This window comes from Macaca nemestrina, chromosome 5, assembly GCF_043159975.1.
Source record: "Macaca nemestrina isolate mMacNem1 chromosome 5, mMacNem.hap1, whole genome shotgun sequence".
NCBI lineage: Eukaryota > Metazoa > Chordata > Mammalia > Primates > Cercopithecidae > Macaca > Macaca nemestrina.
Genome location: NC_092129.1, coordinates 48,807,024 through 48,831,594, shown reverse-complemented (window position 1 = coordinate 48,831,594; position 24,571 = coordinate 48,807,024). Strand labels below are relative to the sequence as shown.

The 24,571-nt window shown below is 40.9% G+C and overlaps 1 protein-coding gene across 2 annotated transcripts in view; it reads right to left on the bottom strand.

Annotated features, from left to right (window-relative positions):
• LOC105465761 (zinc finger C2HC-type containing 1B) overlaps positions 1–24,146 on the bottom strand; it is a 66,012-nt gene extending 41,866 nt beyond the window's left edge. For both annotated transcript variants that reach the window (XM_011714347.3, XM_011714348.3), the window contains exons 1-4: positions 24,020–24,146; positions 4,038–4,099; positions 2,249–2,368; positions 1,583–1,721 (exon numbers count right to left, since the gene is read on the bottom strand). In XM_011714347.3, coding sequence (XP_011712649.1) covers positions 1,583–1,721; positions 2,249–2,368; positions 4,038–4,099; positions 24,020–24,047 — 349 coding nt within the window. In that variant the 5' untranslated portion in view covers positions 24,048–24,146. The remainder of the gene's footprint in view (positions 1–1,582; positions 1,722–2,248; positions 2,369–4,037; positions 4,100–24,019) is intronic.
• Positions 24,147–24,571: the final 425 nt, after the last annotated feature.

Genomic DNA, 24,571 nt, shown 5'->3' with positions numbered 1-24,571 from the left:
AAAAATCCTAAAATTCATATGGAATCTCAAAGGACCTTAAATAGCAAAAACAATCTTGAGTGTATTTTGCAGAACTCAAACTTCCTTGTGTCAAAATTACTAGAATGCTACAGTAATCAAAACATTTTGGTACTGGCATAAAGACAGACATCTAGACCAATGGAATAGAACAGAGAGCCCAGAAATAAATCCTCAAACATATGATTGAGTGACTTTTGATAATGGTGCCAAAATTATTCAATGGGGAAGAAAAGTCTTTTTAACAAATGGTGCTGAGATAACTGGATAGCCACATGCAAAAAATGATGTTGAAAACTTATATCACACACAAAAATAGACTTAAAATAGATTTTAAAAAATCTAAACATAAGAGCTAAAACCAAAAGAAGAAAGCATGGGCAAGCTTCATGATGTAGATTTGGTGATTAATTTCTGGATATGACATCAAAATCACAGGCAACAAAAGAAAAAACAGATACATTGGACATCATCAAAACAAAAAACTTTTGTGTATTAAAGGCCATTATCAAGAGAGAGAGAAAAAACAGTCCACAGAATTGGAGACAATATTTGCAAGTCATATATTGTATCTGATGAGATTAATATTGATATATTAATAATCTTATATTAATATTTATGTTAATCTCATTGAGATTCTAGCCCTAACTTCCAGTTTACAGAAAGATGAGATAGAGGAAAAAGTTTACCAATATGACTAAATAAGTGGAGAAATACAGAACATGAGACATTGTAAAAGATAAATAGCCTGGTAGGGATGTTGTTCAAGATTTAATAAAGACTGAAGAGATAACAAAAGGTAATATGTAAACTGTGATTGGATCCTGGATTGTGGCTGAATATGGGTGAGAAGAGAGCTTTAAAAAACATTCTTAAAGTAATTGGGAAAACATATTAATATATATCAAGTGTGATAATAGTATTGAGATTATGCAGGAAAATGAACTTAAGAGATACACACTAAAATAGCTAAAGATAAAGTATTGATGTTGCTTGGAACTTACTTTTAAATAGTTTTGCCAAAGATAAAAAAGAGAAAGGGAGAAATTATGGCAACAACGTCAACAATTGCCAAGTTTCAGTGGAGGGCATGTGTACTATTCCTTCCTCTTTTCTACAGATTTTTAAATTTTCAAATAAAATGTTTCCAGTAAAAAAAAAAAAAGCTGTGGACCACTAAATTGTACAGCTTCAAATGGTTAAAATGCTAAATTTCATGTTTTGGGAATTTTACCCGGGAAAAGAAAAAGAGCTGTGGGTATCTGACACGACGGAGCTGTTGCAGAGTTGGTTAGCTTGCTCTGCATAGCTCCATGCCTATCAGCTAAGAGGTGTCTGGTGTCCCTTGGAGTTATGTAATACTACAGCACAGCTACACTGGTGTTCCCATGTTGAGACAAAATCTTTATGCAGAACTGAAAAAAATAGGATAAGTTTACTTTTATATAATTAATAAAATTACTTCTATGTAATTGTTATTGTCAATTTCAGAGTGCATAGAGGGCATGATGATTTGGTCAAAAGTCAAGCATAGCCTCAAAAGCAACCCAAAATGTCCACACACCTGGGTTCAAGGATGGAGGGGGTGGAGGTGGGAGGGGTCGGCCTTCTTTAATGGCTAGCGTACACTGCTTTGCTGATCGGATTGTGTTAATAAAGTCTTCATGTTGTTGTCTCCAGTTAGACTTCCTCACAGGTGGAGACTGTAAAAAATAAAACCAACAAATAATACCCTAGACTATATACCTCTCCATTACAATTTTGTTTAAAGCTGGAATTTGAATTCACAGGAAACAGAACTGTGAAAATTGGAGAAAAGGAGAGTTTCTTTTTCAAAAGTACTCCTTAAAGTGGTTTGGAAAATACAGTAATATAATTTGCAGGCCATAATAGTGAGGGAAAACACAAAAGAAAATTCAGAAAAATAAAGAAACTATAAAACTTTAAAGAAAGACAAATATAACATTAAAAGTGACTTTCTTCTCAAGTTAATTGCTAGATTTAAAGCCACTCTAACGAAAACATAAACAAGATTATTTTTTGCTACATCTGGAAAATATCTGAAGTATATTTGGAAATCTAAGTGAGCAAGATTATAAAGAAAACAGTAAAGGTGGATTACAGTTACATTACTGCATTATCAAGCAAAAATGAAACCAGAAGTCCCAGAAATAGGCCTTAGAGTCCCACAGAATGTAATAACAAACAATAAAGAAGATATCAGGAGTACCTTGGATTGTGGAGTCTTCTTCACAGTAGGAATGTCGGTGCCCTGTAATCTTTGCTTCAAAGAATTGAAAGGTTTACGCTTTCTGTTGAAGAGTTTTTTACATATTGGTCCATGCCTTTCCTAGAAAATGAAGGGTAGGGATTGGAATTTCTAAAGTGCACAATCAGTTTTTAATGCCTAGGCATTCCTAGACAGCCCCTACTCCAGGGACGATGTTTGCTCCTCTGAGCCTAGTTCATTCTCTAACAGGTCACAGCAGAGCGAATCCATCTGACTCTTCTCATCCACGTTACATATAACTAGATACTGTGTTTGAGCAAAGACAATAAAATGCCTTTATAGCTAAAAGACTTACTTCAAATTTGGGTTCATATGTTTAACTCAAATGTGGGCAGTATACTTTTTACTCCAACCAGTAATCCTTCAAGTATTCAACATTTCTGATACAAAAACTGAGAAGCTAACACGCAGAGCTTTGCCTGTGTACCATCTGTATAAAGTATGCTACTGTACCACTATGGGACCTTTGCCCTCTCCCTTGGTGGATGTGTGACACGTAATAGTTGTCATTGACACAGTAGCTTTGTAAGACCCCACAAAATACAAGCTCTATAAAAATCACTGCACTGGCTAAGAACAAGCCATGCATTTTAAGCTAAAGGAGAGAGAAAGATCAAATCATTTGATCAATGCCCTCCATAGCTTAGAAATAGGCTTAGGAAATGAAACTCAAAAGTATCCAAGATGTACTTGACATTTAGAGTTCCCTCTGCAAATGGAACCTCCCAGGTCTCAAACTGATTCTCGGCTGGGGGTGCGGCTCCAGGCTGGCAAAGGCAGTGACACACACTGGTGGGCTACAGGGCCACAACCAGCTCCGCAAGCTCTCCCTCTAGTTTCAGGAAGCTCTAACCACAGTTAACTAAAAGACAGCTGTTTCGTTTTTTAAATTCCTCAGAAAAATAAAACCTACAACCTCATTTTATAGTCTTTTGTCCCAAACGTAGTCAGGCTTACAGTTCACATCCTTTAAGTTCCAGATAAGTCTCCTTTATCTAAAATGTCCCAACTTACAGCTGTATTATCATCTTAGATTTTCTTTTTGAAAAAAATCATCTTTCTTGGGAACCCCTTTATAATATTGGGGCATGTCATCTATTTGATTCCCTAATTTTGAAATAAATCAAGCTTTTATTCAACTTTATAGTCATCAATCAGGGGACTTGACATGTCATTAGCTTGAATCTGGACAACAATTAGATCTGGGAACAGGCCTTACATCCACGGATCATTTTGTTCAAATGGTATAAAAACCCTGAAATTGGAAGGTTCTGTATACGTGGCAAAGCAGAAAACAGGAAGGTTAAAGGACTTGTCAGGATTAGTGACAAATTTGCGGCTAAAAGCCAAGTTTCCAGATGTCTAAAATTCAATGCTCATTCCTCTTGACTAGCTAATTTCCCTGGTGCTTTGGCCTTGAAATTTGAATTTTTGATGCTTAAAGAAAAGGCGGAAGAGCCAAAACCTCTTGAGGGATCATTGACGATGCCAAGAGACTTCCATCTGGCATCATTTCAGGAGGACCATGTTCAACAGGGTCGCTTTTGAGTGAGGCAGCATCAATCTGCCTCAGTGTTCTCTGGGCCCACCAGCCATAGGTTATGTACTTCTCCTCTTCCCTTGCTTCCCCTCCACATCTGTCTTTAATCTTTGCACTGCCGCCTCCTCATTGACTTGACAGTTCATTTAAGTCCAATGAAACACATCTACAAAACGTCTTTATGTTTACCAGAACATCTGCTGCAAAGCGTCTTCCACAGACTTCACAGGGAAATAACTCCTGATTGCCATCTGTGTAAAATTCAAGAGCACATTATGTTAGTTTCATGGAATTGCCTGGCCAAGAAGAAATGACTGACTGGAGGTGACCTCAATAGCTTGATATGCTCACTCTCTTTTCCCTCCCCACCAACCGCTTCTTCCCCTTGTGAAGACCCTGGGTAAACTCACCTGTGTTTTCCTTTCCTGATATAAACTCATATCACTAAACAAGTAAATTCCATATCTTCAGGCAACCAGAGTATAATTATTTGATTTAATATTTAATATATTCTTAAATGAAGTGCTTGATAACTTTGCTTGAGACATAAGCAAAAAATACCTTAGTATAAGGTCAGTCATAAATAATCCAGTGGTAACATCCTTGGGATTCCTACTAGAAGGCAAGTTCTATGAAGGCTGAGAATGTGCCTATTTTATGCCCAATGCCTCCAAGTACTTGACCCATAGTAAGGTACTCAATAATTATTGATTGAATGCATGGGCCAAGCAAGAATTGAATTTGTAACATAGAAACAGTCATTCGTTCGATAAATAGATATTGGCTATATGCAATTCTGTGGAAATATTGGGAGAAATCATACATGGGACCAGTGTAGAAAAAAGTATGCAGATAAATGAATGACATTAGAAAAGTATCATGAGAAAAACAAAATATTATGAAATTCTGAAAAAGCGTTTTTTGTATTACTTCCTTTTGGTTCATCAGGCGTCAAATTTGTAAAGATTTAAAAAGCACTTTGATCAAAGCTATGATATCTTAGGTTAATAAAAACAGCAGTTTGAGGTCTGAGCATAGACTTTATATTAGACCAATCATCTGGGCTTTACTCTACATGCAAGGAAAGTAACAAGGGACATTAAGTTGGAAGAATAGAACTGTGGAAGACTGATGTGAGAAAGGCAAGGAAGGGCAAATGGATTGCGAGTATAGTGGGAGAAAAGCGGAGTTTAGGGAAAAAGCTGCAGGTGGGTCAGGTGTGGTGGCTCACACCTGTAATCCCAACACTATGGGAGGCTGAAGCAGGAGGATTGCTTGAGCCTAGGGATTTGAGACCAACTTGGGCAACATAGGGAGATTGTGTCTCTACACAAAATAAAGAATTAGTGGGGCTTGGTGGCTTACACCTGTGGTCCCAGTTACTCAGGAGGCTGAGGTGAGGATCACTTGAGCCCAGGAGGCAGAGGTTGCAGTGAGCCATGATCATAACACTGCACTCCAGCCTAGGAGACAGAGCAAGACCCTGTCTCCCCCACATACACACAAAAAAGCTGAAGGTGGAGGCCTGAAATGGAAAAGAAAGAGGAGATGAATGATTCTGTATCAAAGAGTCAACAGCATAATTAGATTTGTGGGGGGTAGGAGGTGGCAAAGAGAGAAGAATGCTTGAGGATTGTTCTACGTTTAGAGGCAGAAGGACTGAGAAGATGCTGGGGTGTGGGATAGAAACAGGAAACTTGAAAAGAAGGGCCATCTTAGGAAGAAAAATGACCTCAGCTTTGGAAACACTGAGTTGAAATAGAGTTGTCCAGCCAGCAGGATGGAAATGAGGGAGGTCAGGGTTAGAGACACAGATGTAGGCTTTGAGAAATGAAGTAAAGGCATGATATTGCCAGGGAAGAAGTCATGGAAAGAGAAGTGCAGAGATGATCCTTAGGGAAACTTGTATTTAGGGCCAAGAAAATGATGATGATAAGCCAGGAGGAGAAACAGGAGAGAACAGGGTCATGGAAACCAAGGAAGACAGTTTGAAAAAGGAAGCCCTAGTTAACAGGAAGCAGATGGGTAGCCTGCTACAGACATTGTTGATTTAAATGATTTCTTCTCACATCTGCTAATTGGTATTGTATTTTCAACACAGGTCATCCATCGCAGCACACAGAAACACCTCTTGCCCTCCCTGTTCTTTTGGTGCAGTTTGTAAAACTTCATCTAAATATATATAAATGTATATAAAATATGTGTACATATTTTTAAGCAAGGGTACCACAACCTGAAACTACTCATCTTGATTATAAAACTACTGCTGCTCTTTCTAAAACACTAGTGAAGGATAATCTATTTTTATGAATATTACAGTAACATTTGTGTGGTGCTTTACTATGTTATCTCATGTGATCCTCACAGTGACCCTATGAGACAGGGTTAGTACTATTTTTATTTTACAAATGAGCAAACGGAGGCTCAAGTAGGTAACTTCTCTACGACTGTAGGTAGTAAGTGGCAATACTGGGACTTGAATTTGAGTCTCTTTCCAAGTATTAAGACTATTAATTCAACCATCACTACAACTAGAGAGATGTTAGTACTCACCTGCAAAGCAACTAGAAGTCCCTAGAGGATTAATGACCTTTGGTTGAAATCAGTGAGTTCAATGAGTTTAAAATATTGACAGATACAAATGATATGATTCAATTCAATACTTGGATACAGATGGACCACCACATTCTGAACCACATTCAACTCAGAAGCCTGAGTATAAGGAAGGAAGGGAACACCTAGCTAGCCAGCTGAATCAAACATGGAGATCAATGAGGTCTGCAGTGTTTGTTTTGTATATTGAATCACATGGAATAGGTGATTGCTAGAACATTAAAAGAACCTTTTGAAGCTCCCAAAATGCCTTTCAATAGGTGAATGGTGAGCCTGGAATACTGCTCAGCAATAAAAATGCGTTTTTGTTTTTGTTTTTGTTTTTGTTTGAGACAGGACTTCGGTCTTTTGCCCAGGCTAGGGTACAGTGGGACAATCATGGCCAATTACAGCCTCTACCTTCTGGACTCAAGCAATCCTCTCACCTCAGCTTCTTGAGTGACTGGGACAACAGGCATGTGCCACCACACCCAGCTAGCTTTTTTTATTTTTTGTAGAGATGGGGTCTCACTATATTGCTCAGACTGGTCTCGAACTCTTGGGTTTCAGCAGTCCTCCCATCTTGGCCTCCCAAAGTATTGGGATTGCAGGTGTAAGCCACCGTGCCCAGCTGAAAAAGAACACCACTGATACATGCAACAACCTGGACGGATTTCAATATTAGGTGAAACGAGCCCATCTTCAAAGGTCACATGCTGTGTGATTTCACCTGCATAACTTATTAAAAAATGACAAAATTAGAGAAATAGGACACAGATTAGAGACTTTAAAAGGATAAAGATGATTGGGAGTGAGGTGGAAGGTGATTGTGACTCTATGAGATTAGAATGAGGGAGATCTCTGTATAATGGAATAGTTCTGTATCTTCATTGTGAGGTGGTTTTGCATGTTATCAAATTGTGCAGACTGTGAACACACCTTGTACTAATGTCAGTTTCCTGGTTTTGATATTGTACTATAGTTATTTAAGATGTAACTTGGGGAAAACTGGGTAAATGGCATCCAGCAACTATCTCTCTGTGCTGTTTTGCAACATTTTGTAAAACTATAATTATGTCAAAATTAAAAGTTTAAAAATAATATCTAGGGGTCAGCAAACTGTAGCCAGTGGACCAAATCTGAGCCTTTTTTTTTTTTCGTAAATAAAGTTTTATGGGAACACAGCCATGCTCATTTGTATACGTAGTATTTATTGCTGCTTTCTGGCTCCAAGAGCAGATTTTAATACTTTTAATGAAGGCCATATGACCTGCAAAGCCAAAAATGATACTACTTGGCCTCTGACAGAAATAGGTTGCCAAAAATTGCTGAACCATTTTTATATTAATTTAAAGGAATTTGTGGGAGAATAACATGGAAAAATATTAATGAAACATTTTTATTCATATATTTACTAATAAAGACTGGAAGGGCACACAAGAGGAATTACTTTGGGTATGAATAAAGATGAATATTACTTTTAGTTTTCTGTATTTCCAAACTTTTAATGAGAATTATGCATTACTGTTTTAAAAATCAGAACAAATGAGTGCCTTTTAAAAAATAAAAAAGGACCCCTTTGGTAGAAGATGTTCTAAAACAATGAGTATCACCTCAGCGATTTCTTTTCCTGTCTACCTGGAATCATACTTGGTAAACGATCATAGTGGCTATTATTTTCAAACATTGGTTTGTAAACTTTGAAAACATTAAAAATGAGTAACAGAAAGTAATCTGGGAGTGATAAAGCTTTGTTTAACACATCAAAAATAAAACATAGGCCAGGAATGGTGGCTCACACCTATAATCCCAGCATTTTGGGAGGCTGAAGCGAGAGGGTTGCTTGAGCTCAGGAGTTCAATACCAGCCTGGGAAACACAGTGAGACCCTCATCTCTACAAAAAAATTTAAAAATTAGCCAGGCATGGTAGCATGCACTTGTGGTCCCAGCTACTCAGGAGGCTGAGGCCAAAGAAGAATTGCTTGAGTCCAGGAGGCTGAGGTTGCAGTGAGCCATGATTGATTATGCCTGGGCAACAGAGCTAGACCCTATCTCAGAAAAAACAAAAAAAAAACAAAACAAAACAAAACAAAAAAAAAACCCAAAAAACAGGGACAACATGAGCAGGAAAAAAAAAAATAAAAACAAAAACAAACATTACAAAGAAGCATGGAGAGAATTAGGGTTAGATTAAAACTGAAAGAGTTTTATTTCTGACCAGATATTCCCTTTCTTGAGCTGGAAATTAAGAGTGCTTTGTAGAGAACTAAGCTATCCACATTTTCTTTTTTTTTTTTTTTTTTTTTTTTTTTTTTTTTGAGACGGAGTCTCGCTATGTCGCCCAGGGTGGAGTGCAATGGCCGGATCTCAGCTCACTGCAAGCTCCGCCTCCCGGGTTTTTACGCCATTCTCCTGCCTCAGCCTCCCGAGTAGCCGGGACTACAGGCGCCCACCACCTCGCCCGGCTAGTTTTTTGTATTTTTTAGTAGAGACGGGGTTTCACCGTGTTAGCCAGGATGGTCTCGAACTCCTGACCTCGTGATCCGCCCGTCTCGGCCTCCCAAAGTGCTGGGATTACAGGCTTGAGCCACCGCGCCCGGCCCGCTATCCACATTTTCTTAAAGGAACATGGTAGAGAAGAAAAAGGAAGACACTTTCTCATTCAGATGCCTGCAAATCACAGAATTCTTAAGTTCTTTGCAGTCCAGAACATGCAAATATTTAGCAATATCAACATCTTCCAAGGCCCTATGGCAAGGGGGTGGAATAATGGCCTCAACTTATCAATAAAATTTATCTCAGGAACATGAGTCATGAGACAAGAAAAAGAATTAAGACTCAGTTAGGATAGCAGATCCTATCTAATTTAGAGCTTCCCATCTAATTTTGCTTTCTCCCTAAACCCCAACAAAGCTACAGTAAAGGGACAAAGGGACATAGAAACATAGGACAGGGAGGAAAGAAAACAAGAAATCTAAAATTTGGAAAGCTAATAGACATTGTAACTGACTTGGAGGACTTAAAGCAACACCAAACTCTACTTCCCAAACTAACAGTAAGGGAGAACTAAGAACGATCCAGAGGCACCCTACAGACTCTTAAAAGTCACAGGAACTCCTGGACAGCATGTACCTCTACAACTGGGGCAGGCGAATGAGGAGGAAGAGACTGTCAAAATATGGAGGACCAAGGGGAAAGCTCTTTGAAAGAAGTTAAGATTCCTAGATCATGCCCCGCCCCGAACCCCTGCCCCACACCGCAACTCTCCTGCTCCTTGGATACATGCCCTTCCCCATCTCTAGGTGATTCTGCTTTCTGGAAAGGTAAAAATAAGCAGTCTGTGCATTAGTCAATATGAGGCACGTCTGAAGGTATGAATACTACAGCAAAAACAGGTAGGTATAGATACAGACATACATACAGTCAATTCTCATTATTTTTGGTAGTTAAGTTCTATAAAGTCACTGTGAGCACTGAATTAGCAAATACTGAACTGTGGCTACTAGGGGAAATACAGAGTTAGGTTTCTGTCTTTTTTTGTTAATGGATCAATACAAAAACCTTGTTTTATGTGTATTTCTGTTTAAAGACACCTTCTTTATAGTGTTGATTCAGTAATGTTGAACTCATGCCAACAGCACTGTAAACTCATGCCTGAATGTTTACCTAATGCACATATTTTCTCCTTAGGGCAAATCACAGCCTTCAGCTTAGGGACACCAGACAGAACTTCAGCACTGTGCTAGGTGGCCTTTCCCCATCCCCTTCCACCTTTGAGACAAGGTCTTGCTCTGTCACCCAGGCTGGAGTACAGTGGTGCGATCTTGGCACACTGCAATCTCTGACTCCTAGATTCAAGCAATCCTCCCACCTCAGCCTCCCGAGTAGCTGGGAGCACAGGCCCACATCACCACACCTGGCTAATTTTTTGTATTTTTGGTAGAGATGGGGTTTCACCATGTTGGCCAGGCTGGTCTCGAACTCCTGGCCTCAAGTGATCCTCCTGCCTCAGCCTCCCAAAGTGCTTGGATTACAGGTGTGAGCCACTAACACGGCCATTTTAAACAGTGAAATCACCAAAGAAAAAGCACAAAAATGTGGAAAATGTGGCACTAAATAGCCCATGGAAGGAACTTGAGTACATTATGAGCATTAAAACTAGAAAGTAGAGTATTACCTTGTTCAGCCTCAGCTGGGAAAATGTGCTGGATGACTCAACTTTTTGATCACTATGTGCATGTCTGAAAATGACCATAAAAGTGCCATGAGTACTGATGTTAGGGTTACAAGTAAGTTTTAGCAAGTAGGTAAATTTGCAAATAGGGAATCCATGAATAACAAGAATCAGCTATATATGTATGCATGTCTATATATACATGTATATGGGTACATATATACAATCTAGTGATTAATTTCATGAATAGTGATATTGAAAGCAGAGAATATTCACATGCCCATCTTCTTCTACTTGGCTTAGAGGACTCTGCTTGCCAAACCCTTGCCCTCAGGGCAAAATGTAACTTCCCTGGGAATCAAATTATTCCACTAGCAAATATGTAAAGACGCTGATATTGGGAGATTCCCGAACAGCTCACTCAGACCACCCTACAATACAGCTTGGTCATGAAATACTGCTCACTTGTTCGTTATTTCCATGTTTTTCCTCTTCCAGTCTTAATGATGAACAAACAGACAGGAATTTCCAAAGATCTGAAGAATGTCTCTAGCAGGTAAGTCCAAAACAGACAAAAAAAAAAATTAAAGGAAAATTATAACTCTTAGAAATTAAAAAAGTCTTTAGGAGAAAAACTCAATAGAGAGTTGAAAGATAAAATTAGGAAAATCTCCCAGAAAGTAAAGTAAAATGGCATAGAAATGGCAAAGAAACAAGCAAAGTAGAATACTGGTCCAGACAGGTCTACTCCAAATAATACTTCAAGAGAGAAAAAGGAGAAAATATGAGGAAGAGAATAAAAATATTTTTAAATTATTTCCAAAAAAGAAGGACATAAACCTCCTGTGGTGGTTAATACTGAGTGTCAACTTGATTGGATTGAAGGATGCAAAGTATTGATCATGGGTGTGCCTGTGAGGGTGTTGCCAAGGGAGATTAACACTTGAGTCATTGGGCTGGGAAAGCCAGACCCACTGTCAGTCTGGGTGGGCACAATCTAGTCAGCTGCCAGCAAGGCTAGAATATAAAGCAGGAAGAAAAATATGAAAAAACTAGACTGGCCTAACCTCCTAGCCTACATCTTTCTCCCGTGCTGGATACTTCCTGCCCTTGAACATCAGACTCCAAGTTCTTCAGTTTTGGGACTCAGACTGGCTCTCCTTTCTCCTCAGCTTGCAGACGGCCTATTGTGGGACCTTGTGATCATGTGAGTTAATACTTAATAAATTTCCCTTTATATACATTTCCTATTAGTTCAGTCTCTCTAGAGAACCCTGACTAATACAGATTTTTGTACCAGGAGTTCTAGAAGAACAGAATATTAAGAATGGAGTTCTTTCATCGGTTTTGGGGTTTCTGGAGTTGGCTGCTTAATATAATTAGATCCAAAAATGCCAAGGACTCTACTTCTAATAGTATGGAAAACACTGATAGTCCTTGGCATGAACTGTTTAGAGAGTTATAATAATAATAATGCATTTGACACACCTGATTCATTGCTCATGAGAGGCAAGGAGTTTAGTGACTCTATACGTAATACCTTTGACCATATGTGGAGAACCAAGGAACATAATGAAGCTGGTTAGTTGCTCCTAAGTTCAGTGGACAAAGTGATGAAAGAAAATGATGAATTCAGGGATTTTTAACTCCCAGCTTCAGAAGCAGATACTTAGCCTCAAATCTGCTAAGATTGCCCAGAGTGAGAGTCTTATCTCCTTTAGAGAAAGAGCTGAAATTATGGAAAAACAGATGCAAGCTTTTATCATGCAAGTGGCTGAGCTGCAATGAAAGGTGCATGCACAGCCTCGCCAGGTGTCTGCTATTAAAGTGAGGTCATTGGTTGGAAAAGAACGAGACCCTGCAACTTTGAATGGGGACATGTGGGAGTACCCTGATGAAGCTGGGGACACTGAGTTTGTAAACTCTGATGGACCTTTTTTGCCAGAAGAAACAGCTTCCCCATCCCCAGTAGTGGCAACATCCCTTCCCTGACCCATGCTGCCATCAGCCTTTCCACCTTTGTCTGAAGAGATAAACCCTGCGCTGCCTGAGGCAACAGTTATGGCCTCCCCCAAGGCAGTTGCCAGGCAAGATAATGTTGATTCTCCTCAGAAACCACCCCCAACACCTCTGTTTGCTTCTAGATCTATAAATAGACAAAAGTCTTGGAGGGCCCTAGAAGTGAGGTTGAGAATGTGACCCATGAGAGGTGTGATACACTCAAAAAGAACTGTTTTCTAACTTACATAAACAGAAATCTGGAGAACAGGCATGGGAATGGATATTAAGGGTGTGGGATAATAGTGGAAAGAACATAGAGTTGGATCAGGCTGAATTTATAGATTGGGAGACACTAAATAGAGACTCTGCATTTAATGTTGCAGATCAGAGAGTTTTAAAAAAATCTAACAGTTTATTTGCTTGGTTAGCTGAAATACGGATTAAAAGATGGCCCACTGTGAGCAAGCTGGAAATGCCTGATCTCCCTTGGTTTAATGTAGAAGAAGGGACCCAAAGGCTTAGGGATGGTGGGGTGGATTAGTCACTTTAGACCTACTCATCCCATCCAGGAGGGTCCAGAAAATATACCCTTGACCAATGCCTTGTGAAACAGATTTGAGAGGGCAGCACCTGCATCTTTGAAGAGTCTTGTAATTGCCCTTCTCTATATGTCAGATCTAACAGTGGGATACACAGTCACCCAACTACAAAATTTAAATACAATGGGAATAGGCCAGGTGCAGTGGTGGCTTATGCCTGTAATCCCAGCACTCTGGAAAGCTGAGGTGGGCAGATCACTTAAGGTCAGGAGTTCAAGACAACCCTGGCAAACATGATAAAATCCAATCTCTACTAAAAATACAAAAATTAGCTGGGTGTGGTGCTGGGCACCTGCAGTCCCACATACTCAGGAGGCTGAGGCAGGGAATCCTTTGAACCTGGGAGGTGGAGGTTGCAGTGAGCCAAGATTATGTCACTGCACTGCAGTCTGGGTAACAGAAAGATACTTCATCTCAAAAACAAAAAAAATAAATAAAAGAATAAATAAATAAATTGATATGATTTGTCTGTGTCCCCACCAAACTCTCCATGTGAATTTTATCTCTCAGAATTCCCACATGTTGTGGGAGGGACCCAGGGGAAGGTAATTGAATCATGGGGGCTGGTCTTTCCCATGCTATTCTCCTCATAGTGAATGAGTTTCACGAGATCTGATGGATTTTTCAGGGGTTCCCACTTTTGCTTCTTCCTCATTTTCTCTTGTTGCCAACATGTAAGAAGTGCCTTTCACCTCCTGCCATGATTCTGAGTCCTCCCCAGCCATGTGGTACTGTAAGTCCAATTAAACCTCTTTTTCTTCCCAGTCTCAGGTATGTCTTTATCAGTATTGTGAAAACAGACTAATACAGTGAATTGGTACCAGTAGAGTGGGGTGTTGCTGAAAAGATACCCAAAAATGTGAAAGTGACTTTGGAACTGGATAACAGGCAGAGGTTGGAACAGTCTGGAGGGCTCAGAAGAAGACGGGAAGATGTGGGAAAGCTTGGAACCTCCTAGAGACTTGTTGAATGGCTTTGACAAAAATGCTGATAGTGATATGAACAATTAGGTCCAGGTTGAGGTGGTCTCAGATGGAGATGAGGAACTTGTTGGGAACTGGAGAAAAGGTGACTCTTGTTATGTTTTATCAAAGAGACTGGTGGCATTTTGCCCCGTCCTAGAGATTTGTGGAAATTTGAACTTGAGAGAGATGATTTAGGGTATCTGGCGGAAGAAATTTCTAAGTAGCAAAGCATCAAAAGGTTACTTGGGTGCTGTTAAAAGCATTCCATTTTAAAAGGGAAACAACATAAAAGTTCAGAAAATCTGCAACTTGATGATGCAGTAGAAAAGAAAAATCCATTTTTTTTAGGAGAAATTCAAGCTGGCTGCAGAAATTTGCATAAGTAGCAAGGAGTCTAATGTTAATCCCCAAAACCATGGAAAAAATGTCTCTAGGCCATGTCAGAGACCTTCACAGCAGCCCCTCCCATCCATCGCAGGCCCAGAGGTCTAGGAGGAAAATGTGGTTTTATGGGGCAGGGCCCAGGGTCCCCACGTACAGTCTAGGGACTTGGTGCCCTGTGTTCTAGCCACTCCAGCTGTGGCTGATTGGTGCCAATGTACAGCTCAGGCTGTAGCTTCAGAGGGTAGAAGCCCCAAGCCTTGGCAGCTTCCACATGGTGCTGAGCCTACGAGTGCACAGAAGTCAAAAACGTTTGGGAACGTCCCCCTAGATTTCAGAAGATGTATGGAAACACCTGGATGCCCAGGCAAAAGTTTGCTGCAGGGGCGGGGCACTCATGGAGAACCTCTGCTAGGGCAGTGAGGAAGGGATATCTGGGGTTGGAATCCCCACACAGAGTCCCTACTGGGGCACTGCCTAGTGGAGCTATGAGAAGAGGGCCACCGTCCTCCAGACCCCAGAATGGTAGATCCACTGACAGTTTGAACTGTGTGGCTCGAAAAGCCACCGACACTCAACACCAGCCCATGAAAACAGGCAGGAAGGAGGCTGTACCCTGCAAAGCCACAGAGGCAGAGCTGCCCAAGATCATGGGAACCCACCTCTTGCATCAGCATGACCTGGATGTGAGACATGGAGTCAAAGGAGATCATTTTGGAACGTTAAAATTTGACTGCCCTGCTGGATTTCACATTTGCTTGGGCCCTGTAACCCCTTTTTCTGGAGCAGTTTCTCCCATTTGAAATGGCTGTATTTACCCAATACCTGTACCCCCATTTTATCTAGGAAGTATCTAGCTTGCTTTTGATTTTTACAGCTCATAGGTGGAAGGGACTTGTCTTGTTTCAGATGAGACTTTGGACTGTGGACTTTTGGGTTAATGCTGAAATGAGTTAAGACTTTGGGAGATGGTGGAGAAGGCATGATTGGTTTTGAAATGTGAGGACATGAGATTTGGAGGAGCCAGGAGCAGAATGATATGGTTTGGTTGTGTCCCTACCCAAATCTCCACTTGAATTTTATCTCCCAGAATTCCTATGTGTTTTGGGAGGGACCCAGAGGAAGATAACTAAGTGCGGTCCGGTCTTTCCCATGCTATTCTCGTGATAGTGAATGAGTCTCATGAGATCTGATGGGTTTATCAGGGATTCCACTTTTACTTCTTCCTCAGTTTCTCTTGCTGCCACCATGTAAGTAATGTATTTTGCTTCTGCCATGATTCTGAGGCCTCCCCAGCCATGTGGAACTGTTAAGTCTGATTAAACTTCTTATTCTTCCCAGTCTCAGGTATGTCTTTATCAGCAGCATGAAAACAGACTAAAACATAAATTTAAAAAGTAAGAAATAAATACAGTGGGAATATTTGGATCCCAAGGTGGCAGGGGTCAAGTGGCAGCACTCAGCCATCAAAGGCAAGGTGCACGTAGCTACTGTAATGGAGTACAGAGGCAAAGTGGCAACAATCAGAATAGTCTGACTCATATAGTACTCTGGCACTGACTAATTAATCACAGTGTTTCTAGAAGCGAAATTGATACGAAGCCTACTGCATTTTTACTTAATTTATATAAGCAGAAAACTTCTAGGTCGAATGAACAAAAGACCAATCTGAATTATAAAAACAGAGAATCATGGCCCCTTAATTTCCAGACTTGAGCCAGTTTACAGACCCAGAGCTGCTTGAATGAAGGGGAGGCCGTGTCCCCTTGAAAAAGGACTCCATTACACTACTGACAATTTATGCTGTTAATCTTTCTCCCATCCTTCCCCAAGAAGACCTCTGGCCTTCTTGGCCAGGGTAACTATGCACTGGGGAAAGGGAAATGATCAGATATTTTGGGAACTACCGGATACTGGCTCTGAGCTGATGTTGATTCCAGGGAACCCAAAACATCATTGTGGTCCTCCAGTTAAAGTACGGGCTTATGGAGGTCAGGTAATAATGGAGTTTCAACTCAGGTCCGACTTACAGTGGGTCCAGTGGGTTCTCGGACCATCCGGGTCATTTCCCCAGCGCCAGAATACAAAATTGGCATAGACATACTTAGTAGCTGGCAGAAGCCCCACATTGGCTCCCTGATTGGTCGGGTGAGGATTATTACGGTGAGAAAGGCCAAATGGAAGCCACTAGCGCTGTCTTTACCTAGAAAAATAGTAAATCAAAAACAGTATCACATCCCTGGAGGGACTGTGGCGATTGGTGCCACCATTAAGGACTTGAAAGACTCAGGGGTGGTGATTCCTACCACATCCCTATTCAACTCTCCCATTTGGCCTGTGCAGAAGACAGATGGATCTGGAAGAATAACAGTGGATTATCATAAGCTTAACCAAGTGGTGACTCCAACTGCAGCTGCTGTACCAGATGTGGTTTCACTGCTTGAGCAAATTAACACATTTCTTGGTACCTGGTATGCAGCCATTGGCTTGGCAAATGCCCTTTTCTCCATTCCTGTCCATAAGGCCCACCAGAAGCAATTTGCCTTCAGCTGGCAAGGCCAGCAATATGCCTTTACTGTTCTACCTCAGAGGTATATTAACTCTCTGGCTTTGTGTCATAATCTTATTCAGAGAGACTTTGCTCATTTTTTGCTTCCACAAGATATCACGCTGGTCCATTACATTGATGACATTATGCTGATTGGATCCAGTGAGCAAGAAGTAGTAAACACACTGGACTTATTGGTAAGATATTTGTGTGCCAGAGGATGGGAAATCTGATGAAAATTCAGGGAACTTCTTCCTCAATAAAATTTCTAGGGGCCCAGTGCTATGGGTCCTGTCAAGATATTCCTTCTAAGGTGAAGGATAAGTTGCTGCATTTGGCCCCTCCTACCACCAAGAAAGAGGCATAATGTCTAGTGGGTCTATTTGGATTTTGGAGGCAACACATTTCTCATTTGGGTGTGTTAATGTGGCCCATTTATTGAGTGACCTGAAAGGCTGCCAGTTTTGAGTGGGGTCCAGAACAGGAGAAGGCTCTGCAATAGATCCAGGCTGCTGTGCAAGCTGCTCTGTCAATTGGGCCATATAACCCAGCAGATCCAATGTACTTGAGGTGTCAGTGGCAGATAGTGATGCTGTTTAGAGCCTTTGGCAGGCCCCCAAAGGTGAATCACAGCGGAGGCCTCTAGGATTTTGGAGTAAGGCTCTGCCATCTTCTGCAGATAACCACTCTCCTTTTGAGAGACAGCTCTTGGCCTGATACTGGGCTTTGGTGAAACTGAACGTCTGACTGTGGGTCATCAAGCCACCATGCAACCTGATCTGCCTATCATGAACTGAGTGTTTTCTGACTCATCTAGCCATAGAGTAGGTCATGCACAGCAGCATTCCATCATCAAATGGAAGTGGTACATATGTGATCGGGCTCAAGCAGGTCCTAAAGGCACAAGTAACCTACATGAGGAAGTGGCTCAAATGCCCATGGTCTCCACTCCTGCCACCCTGCCTTCTCTCCCCCAGCCTGCACCGATGCCTCATGGGGAGTTCCCTATGATCAGTTGACAGAAAAAGACTAGAGTATGGTTCACAGATGGTTCTGCACAATATGGAGGCACCACCCAAAAGTGGACAGCTGCCTTTCTAGGACATCCCTGAAAGCGGTGAGGGAAAATGTTCCCAGTGGGCAGAACTTTAATCAGTGCACTTGCTTGTGCACTTTGCATGAAAGGAGAAATGGTCAGATGTGTGATTATATACTGATTCATGGGCTATTGCCAGTGGTTTGGCTGGATAGTCAGGGACTTGGAAGACGCATGCTTGGAAAATTGGTGACAAAGAAATTTGGGGAAGAGGTATGTGGATGGACCTCTCTGCGGGGTCAAAAACTGGGAAGATATTTGTATCCCATGTGAATGCTCACCAACTGGTGACCTCAGCAGAGAAGGATTTTAATAATCAAGTGGATAGGATGACCTGTTCTGTGGACACCACTCAGCTTCTTTCCCCAGCCAACCCTGTCGTCGCCCAATGGGCCCATGAACAAAGTGGCCATGGTGGCAGGAATGCAGGTTATGCATGGGCTCAGCAACATGGACTTCCACTCACCAAAGCTGACCTGACTACAGCCATTGCTGAGTGCCCAATTTTCCAGCAACAGAGACCAACACTGAGACCTCGATATGGCACCATTTCTCAGGGTGATCAGCCAACTATCTGCTGGCAGGTTGATTATGTTGAACCTCCTCCATCATGGAAAGGGCAGAGGTTTCTCCTCACTGGAATAGACACTCACTCTGGATATGGGTTTGCCTATCCTCCATGCAATGCTTCTGCCAAGACTACCATCCGTGGACTCATAGCATGCTTTATCCACTGTCATGGTATTCCACAAAGCATTGCCTCTGACCAAGACACTCACTTTACAGCTAAAGAAGTGTGGCAGTGGCCTCATGCTCATGGAATTCACTGGTCTCACCATGTTCTTCATCATCCTGAAGCAGTTGGATTTATAGAACAGTGGAATGGCCTTTTGAAGTCACAATCACAACACCAACTAGGTGACAATACTTTGAAGGGCTGGGTAAAGTTCTCTAGAAGGCCATGTATGCTCTACTATTCCACAACAGAGGTAAGGAAGAGTATGCATGCAATACAGGAGATTTATTAGGGTGTCTCTTAGTATTACCATGCCCTGTGATTAAGGTCAATGGGAAACTACAACAGCCCAATCCAGGCAGAACTACAAATGGCCCAGACCCTTCAGGAATGAAGGTTTGGGTCGCTCCACCAGGAAAAAACCATAACCTGCTGAGGTGCTTGCTGAAGGCAAAGGGAATACAGAATGGGTAGTAGAAGAATGTAGTCATCAATATCAGCTATGACCACTTGACCAGCTGCAGAAACGAGGACTGTAATTGTCATGAGTGTTTCCTCCTTCTTTTGTTAAAACCATGTTTGTGCACGTACACACTTGTACTAAGAAGATATCTTCATTTTATTTCCTTTTTCCTTTATCATGTGACATGATTTATTGACTTCACATCACCATTTTTGTTATAGTATACTTATATACTATACTTACTATAGTATACTTACATACTATATAGTATATAGTATACTTACATATAGTGTACTTATATGTAGTATATAGTATAGTTTGTAAGTATACTATATAGTATAGTAATAGTATTTGGGTTGGGGATTGGTGCATTTCTGATTGTAGGAGGGATAGTTGTATTACGTTAGGCATAATTATGACCTCATTATCGTCTTTATTTGGAGATTACGTATGATCTCAGGAGATGGATATGGGTTCAAGTTGACAAGAGGTGGACTTGTGATGGTTAATACTGAGTGTCAACCTGATTGGATTGAAGGATGCAAAGTTATTGATCCTGGGTGTGTCTTTGAGGGTGTTGCCAAAGGAGATTAACATTTGAGTCAGTGGGCTGGGGAAGGCAGACCCATCCTTAATCTGGGTGGGCACCATCTAGTCACCTGCCAGCGTGGATCTAATCTAAAGCAGGCAGAAAAAAAAAAAAATGTGAAAAGACTAGACTGGCCTAGCCTCCCAGCCTACATCTTTCTCCTGTGCTGGATGCTTCCTGCCCTCAAACATCAGACTCCCAAGTTCTTCAGTTTGGGCACTGTACTGGTTCTCCTTGCTCCTCAGCTTGCAGATGGCCTATTGTGGGACCTTGTGATTGTGAGTTAATACTTAATAAGTTCCCCTTTATATATAGATCTATCCTATTAGTTCTGTCCCTCTAGAGAACCCTAATACACCTGATTTAAAATACTCAGTAAAATGGAAGTTTCAGAATACTGAAGACAGATTCTACAGACTTCCACAGAAAAATCAGATACAAACGATCAGCAATCAGGATGGCTTCAGATTTCCAAAAAGCAAAATTGGAAATGGAAACTAATGGGAGAAACCCTTTAAACTTCTGAGGTAATCTACAACCAAGAATTCTATATCCAGTCAAGCTGTCAATCCAGCATAAGAGTAGAATATATTTCCAGACATCCAAGTTCCCAAAAAGTCTACATCCCCTGTACCCCATTTCATGAATTACTGGAGGATGTGATCCACAAGCATGTGAATGAGATATAGGAAAAGGCAATTATACAATGGATAGAGAAAAGAGAATTCTCAGTATGATAGTTAGGCACCACAACCAAAGAGCAACCAGTCGAGGTTTGAGGTGTGTGATTAAAGAAACAGATGTGTTGAAGGCTATCATGACTAACATATTCACTGCCTTCATAATCTCAAGATAGTATATTCAAGGAAGTCCTGGCTCCCATTTTGTTCTACACTTGGCATGTTTGGCCACATTCTAATAAAGTGCCTGCTCTCCCTTCCATATCCTGATCTCTAGATCAGTTGGAGACACTCATTTCACCCCACAGGAAGGTTCTGCATTGATCTTGAGAGGTCAGGGTGAGTTTAGAAGCAGAAAATATAAAACAAGAATACAATCCTTTAAGCATATTTCTGCACATCCTGGATGCCTAAACTGTGACTTGTTCCCTAAAACTCACTCATCACCTTGCTCACTGACATCTAAACATGGGTTCCTGTAAACTCTAGAAGTCGAAGTTAGACCCAGGGACTGTTCACAGTTCATCTTCCCTAGGAAGCTTTCATCTAATTGGTAGCAAATACTGCCCTCAAAAAGCTAGGTTTGTTTTTTTCAGTTGTCAAAATGAAAAAAGGTGTTGTGTTTAGGGATACTATACAAGTAGCTTTAAAAAAGAAGGAAATACTTAATGCAGGTTGAGTATCCCTTATCCAAAATGCTTGGGACCAGAAGTGTTGCAGATTTTTTTTTTCAGATTTTGGAACAAGATATCATGGGGATGGAACCCAAGTCTAAACACTTTATTTCAGATGTCACCTTATACACACAGCCTGAAAGTAATTTTATGCAATATTTTAAATAATTCTGTGCAGGAAACAAAGCTTGTATTAAGTACTTATGCGTGGTGTTTTCTATTTGTTGTCTCACATTGGTACTCAACGTTTTGGATTTTGGATTAGAGATGTTCAACTTGCATGACAGCTGGATTACCTGAGGGCAAAGAGTGACATGAAATCAAGGATGGATTCACTGGGGACTTCTATGTTGTATTTCTTAACTTGAACAGTGGCCCTGTGTTTGCTTTAAACATTCTCCTGTAAGCTTCACAATAAAAATGCAAGGCCATTAGAATTTCTACCTTCTCTGCCGTTTAACTGGAAAAAGACTGATAAAGCATAGCAATGTCAACCCACATGAAGATGTAACATAAAAGTATTGAAAACATAACAGTAAAGTTACAAGAGGTTAGAGTTCTTTCAACTGAGGTGACTTGATGACATCACAATGGAGGTGTAGATACAGGGCATCACAGGTAATACACACAAGCGGTAACTGCACTTCAGACACTTAGACTTGTAAAGTAACAGTACAGATGGTCCTCAACTTATGATGGTTCAACTTCACAATTTTTCCATGATGGTGAGAAAGCAGTATGTATTCAGTAGAAAGTGGTACAATCCTCTCATGATGCTGGGCGGCAGTGGTGAGCCACTGCTCCCAGCCAGCCACGTGATCACGAGGGCAAACTGGTAACTCTACAGCGTACTGTACTGCCAGATGATTTTGCACAACTGTGGGCTAATGGAAAGTATTCTGAGCAAGTTTAAGGTAGGCTAGGCTGAACTATGATATTCAGTAGGTTAAGTATAGTAAATGCATTTTTGACTTACCATGTTTTCAGCTTATGGTGGGTTTATCAGGGCATAAACCCACCATGAGTCAAGGAGCATCTGTGGTACCACAATATCCAGGTGGTTTTAACACCAGTCACAGGCAGTGCTTAAACAAAATAGGTGGGCCGGGTGTTGGTGGCTCATGTCTGAAATCCCAGCACTTTGGGAGGCTGAGGCGGACAGATCACAAGGTCAAGAGTTCGAGACCAGCCTGGCCAATATGGTGAAACCCTGTCTCTAAGAATACGAAAGTTAGCTGGGCGTGGTGGCGCACACCTGTAATCCCAGCTGCTCGGGAGGCTGAGGGAGGAGAATCATTTGAACCCGAAGTTGCAGGCTGCAGTGAGCTGAGATTGCACCACTGCACTCCAGCCTGGGTGACAGAGCAAGACTCCATCTTGGCAAAAAAAAAGAAAAAACAAAAAAGGTTTAAGATACAAATTCTTCAACATTTTGCCCCCTGCCTGGGATCTCTTAGGCCTTTCTCTCCTCCCTAACCCCAGTGAGTCTAGGCCCTGCTATGGTTTTCTCCACATTTAATTCTTTTCTGAAATCTTTCCCATGTATCCATTCATCCATACACTACTTTGTGACTGTATACTGAATGCCAGGCACCGTTCCAGACCTGGGGACAAAGCAATAAATAAAACACTGTGCCTTCAGGGTTTGTCCTGCAAGAGGAGACTGAAAACCAGTTCTCTGTGTCAACAGAGGTTGTGAAGAACATAAACCAGGGAGGGCGGGTCAAGGATGCAAGGGAGGGATGCATGCAGTATTTTTAAATACAAGCTCAGAGAATAGCCTATAGTGAAGGTGACAGCTGAGCACCAACAATGAGGAAGGTCTGTCTGCAGTGAGAGCACTTCCAGGGAACAGCAAGTACCAAGATTCTCATTTAAAGTGGTACTTACCACAACAGTGATAGTATCACCAGTTACATTTCGTTGCACCTATCCTGCCTCCTCAGACCATGTGGCTCCTGAAGGCAAAAACCCTCTGATCTCTTGGGCTCCCAACATTTAACACGGAGCTTTTATGATCAGTTCCCAATCATCATTTATAGATTTTTAGACAACAAAGATATCAGAAAATTCATTTAAAGTATCATGAATTTGTTCTTCAGAATAAAATTAAAATATTTAAGTTTGGAGTATAATCTGCCTAAATCACAATATGTTTCATCAAGACTCATGGCCTAGTCTTTTTCTCTTAATTGCAAGATATATCATATATGGATTTAAAGAAAGTGAAGTAAAGTTAGCACCTCATAACACAGAATTTGAGTAACATGACAAAGGAACATCCAATGCCTGTAAGACTCTTGCTGTTTTTGAGAATCTTCAGTTGAGACAGCTATCAAAATAAATGGCCAATCCTTTTAGTACTTACGTTCTCAATATTGACATAAACCATCATCTGACCCTTTACTTCACAGGCTGGCATTTAAATACATTCTCTCCAGTATCCTACTTCTGCAATGACAAGCTCCAGTTAAGATTTTTTTCTAGCCTATGTTGGTAGAATACCTAACACCATCAGTTTTGACAACTCTTTAAAAATCCTACAGTACTTAGATTTAAACAGATCACACATGGTAGAACAAGCTAATACCTACCAGCTTTGGAAAAGCCATAAGCAAATGATTACAGATGAAGGCAGTTTTCTAATAATTTAGATATCAAGTGCAGCTCACCTGCCAAAAATGGTTCTGCCCCAGCCATTCTGTTCCTAACTCAGAGCAACAGTGTTCACAGATTTTTACAGCTTAGTCTAGATAACAACATACTAGACAAGAACATAAACCAGGGCCACTAATCTGTTGCAAGAAGTCACAGTTTACCAAATAATCAACAACTGTGATGATGTCATTGCCTAAACCTTGAAAAAGTTTGAATCAGTTAAAACAAAAATCAACTCATCAAAAACAGGGAAAGTTTTCAACTATGTATTTTAATCAAGTATGAATGGTTCCAAGGATTAACTAATGCTGAAAAGACAAACTCCAGTTTAAACTGAAATAAATATATCTGATTTTGAACTAGGGACTCACTGAAGCTAAATAAGTTTTCTTATTTCCTTGACTATTCTGTTTCCTGCCTTCACTGTTCCTAAATCCCAAAAGCAAGTCATCCAGTAATATAACAGGAAATATGAATCTTAAGAACCTTAATATTCAGTTTTACCACCCTTTTGAAATAGTCCTTTGTATACAGCAAGGGAAAACTTAGCTTCCTAACAGTGGAAA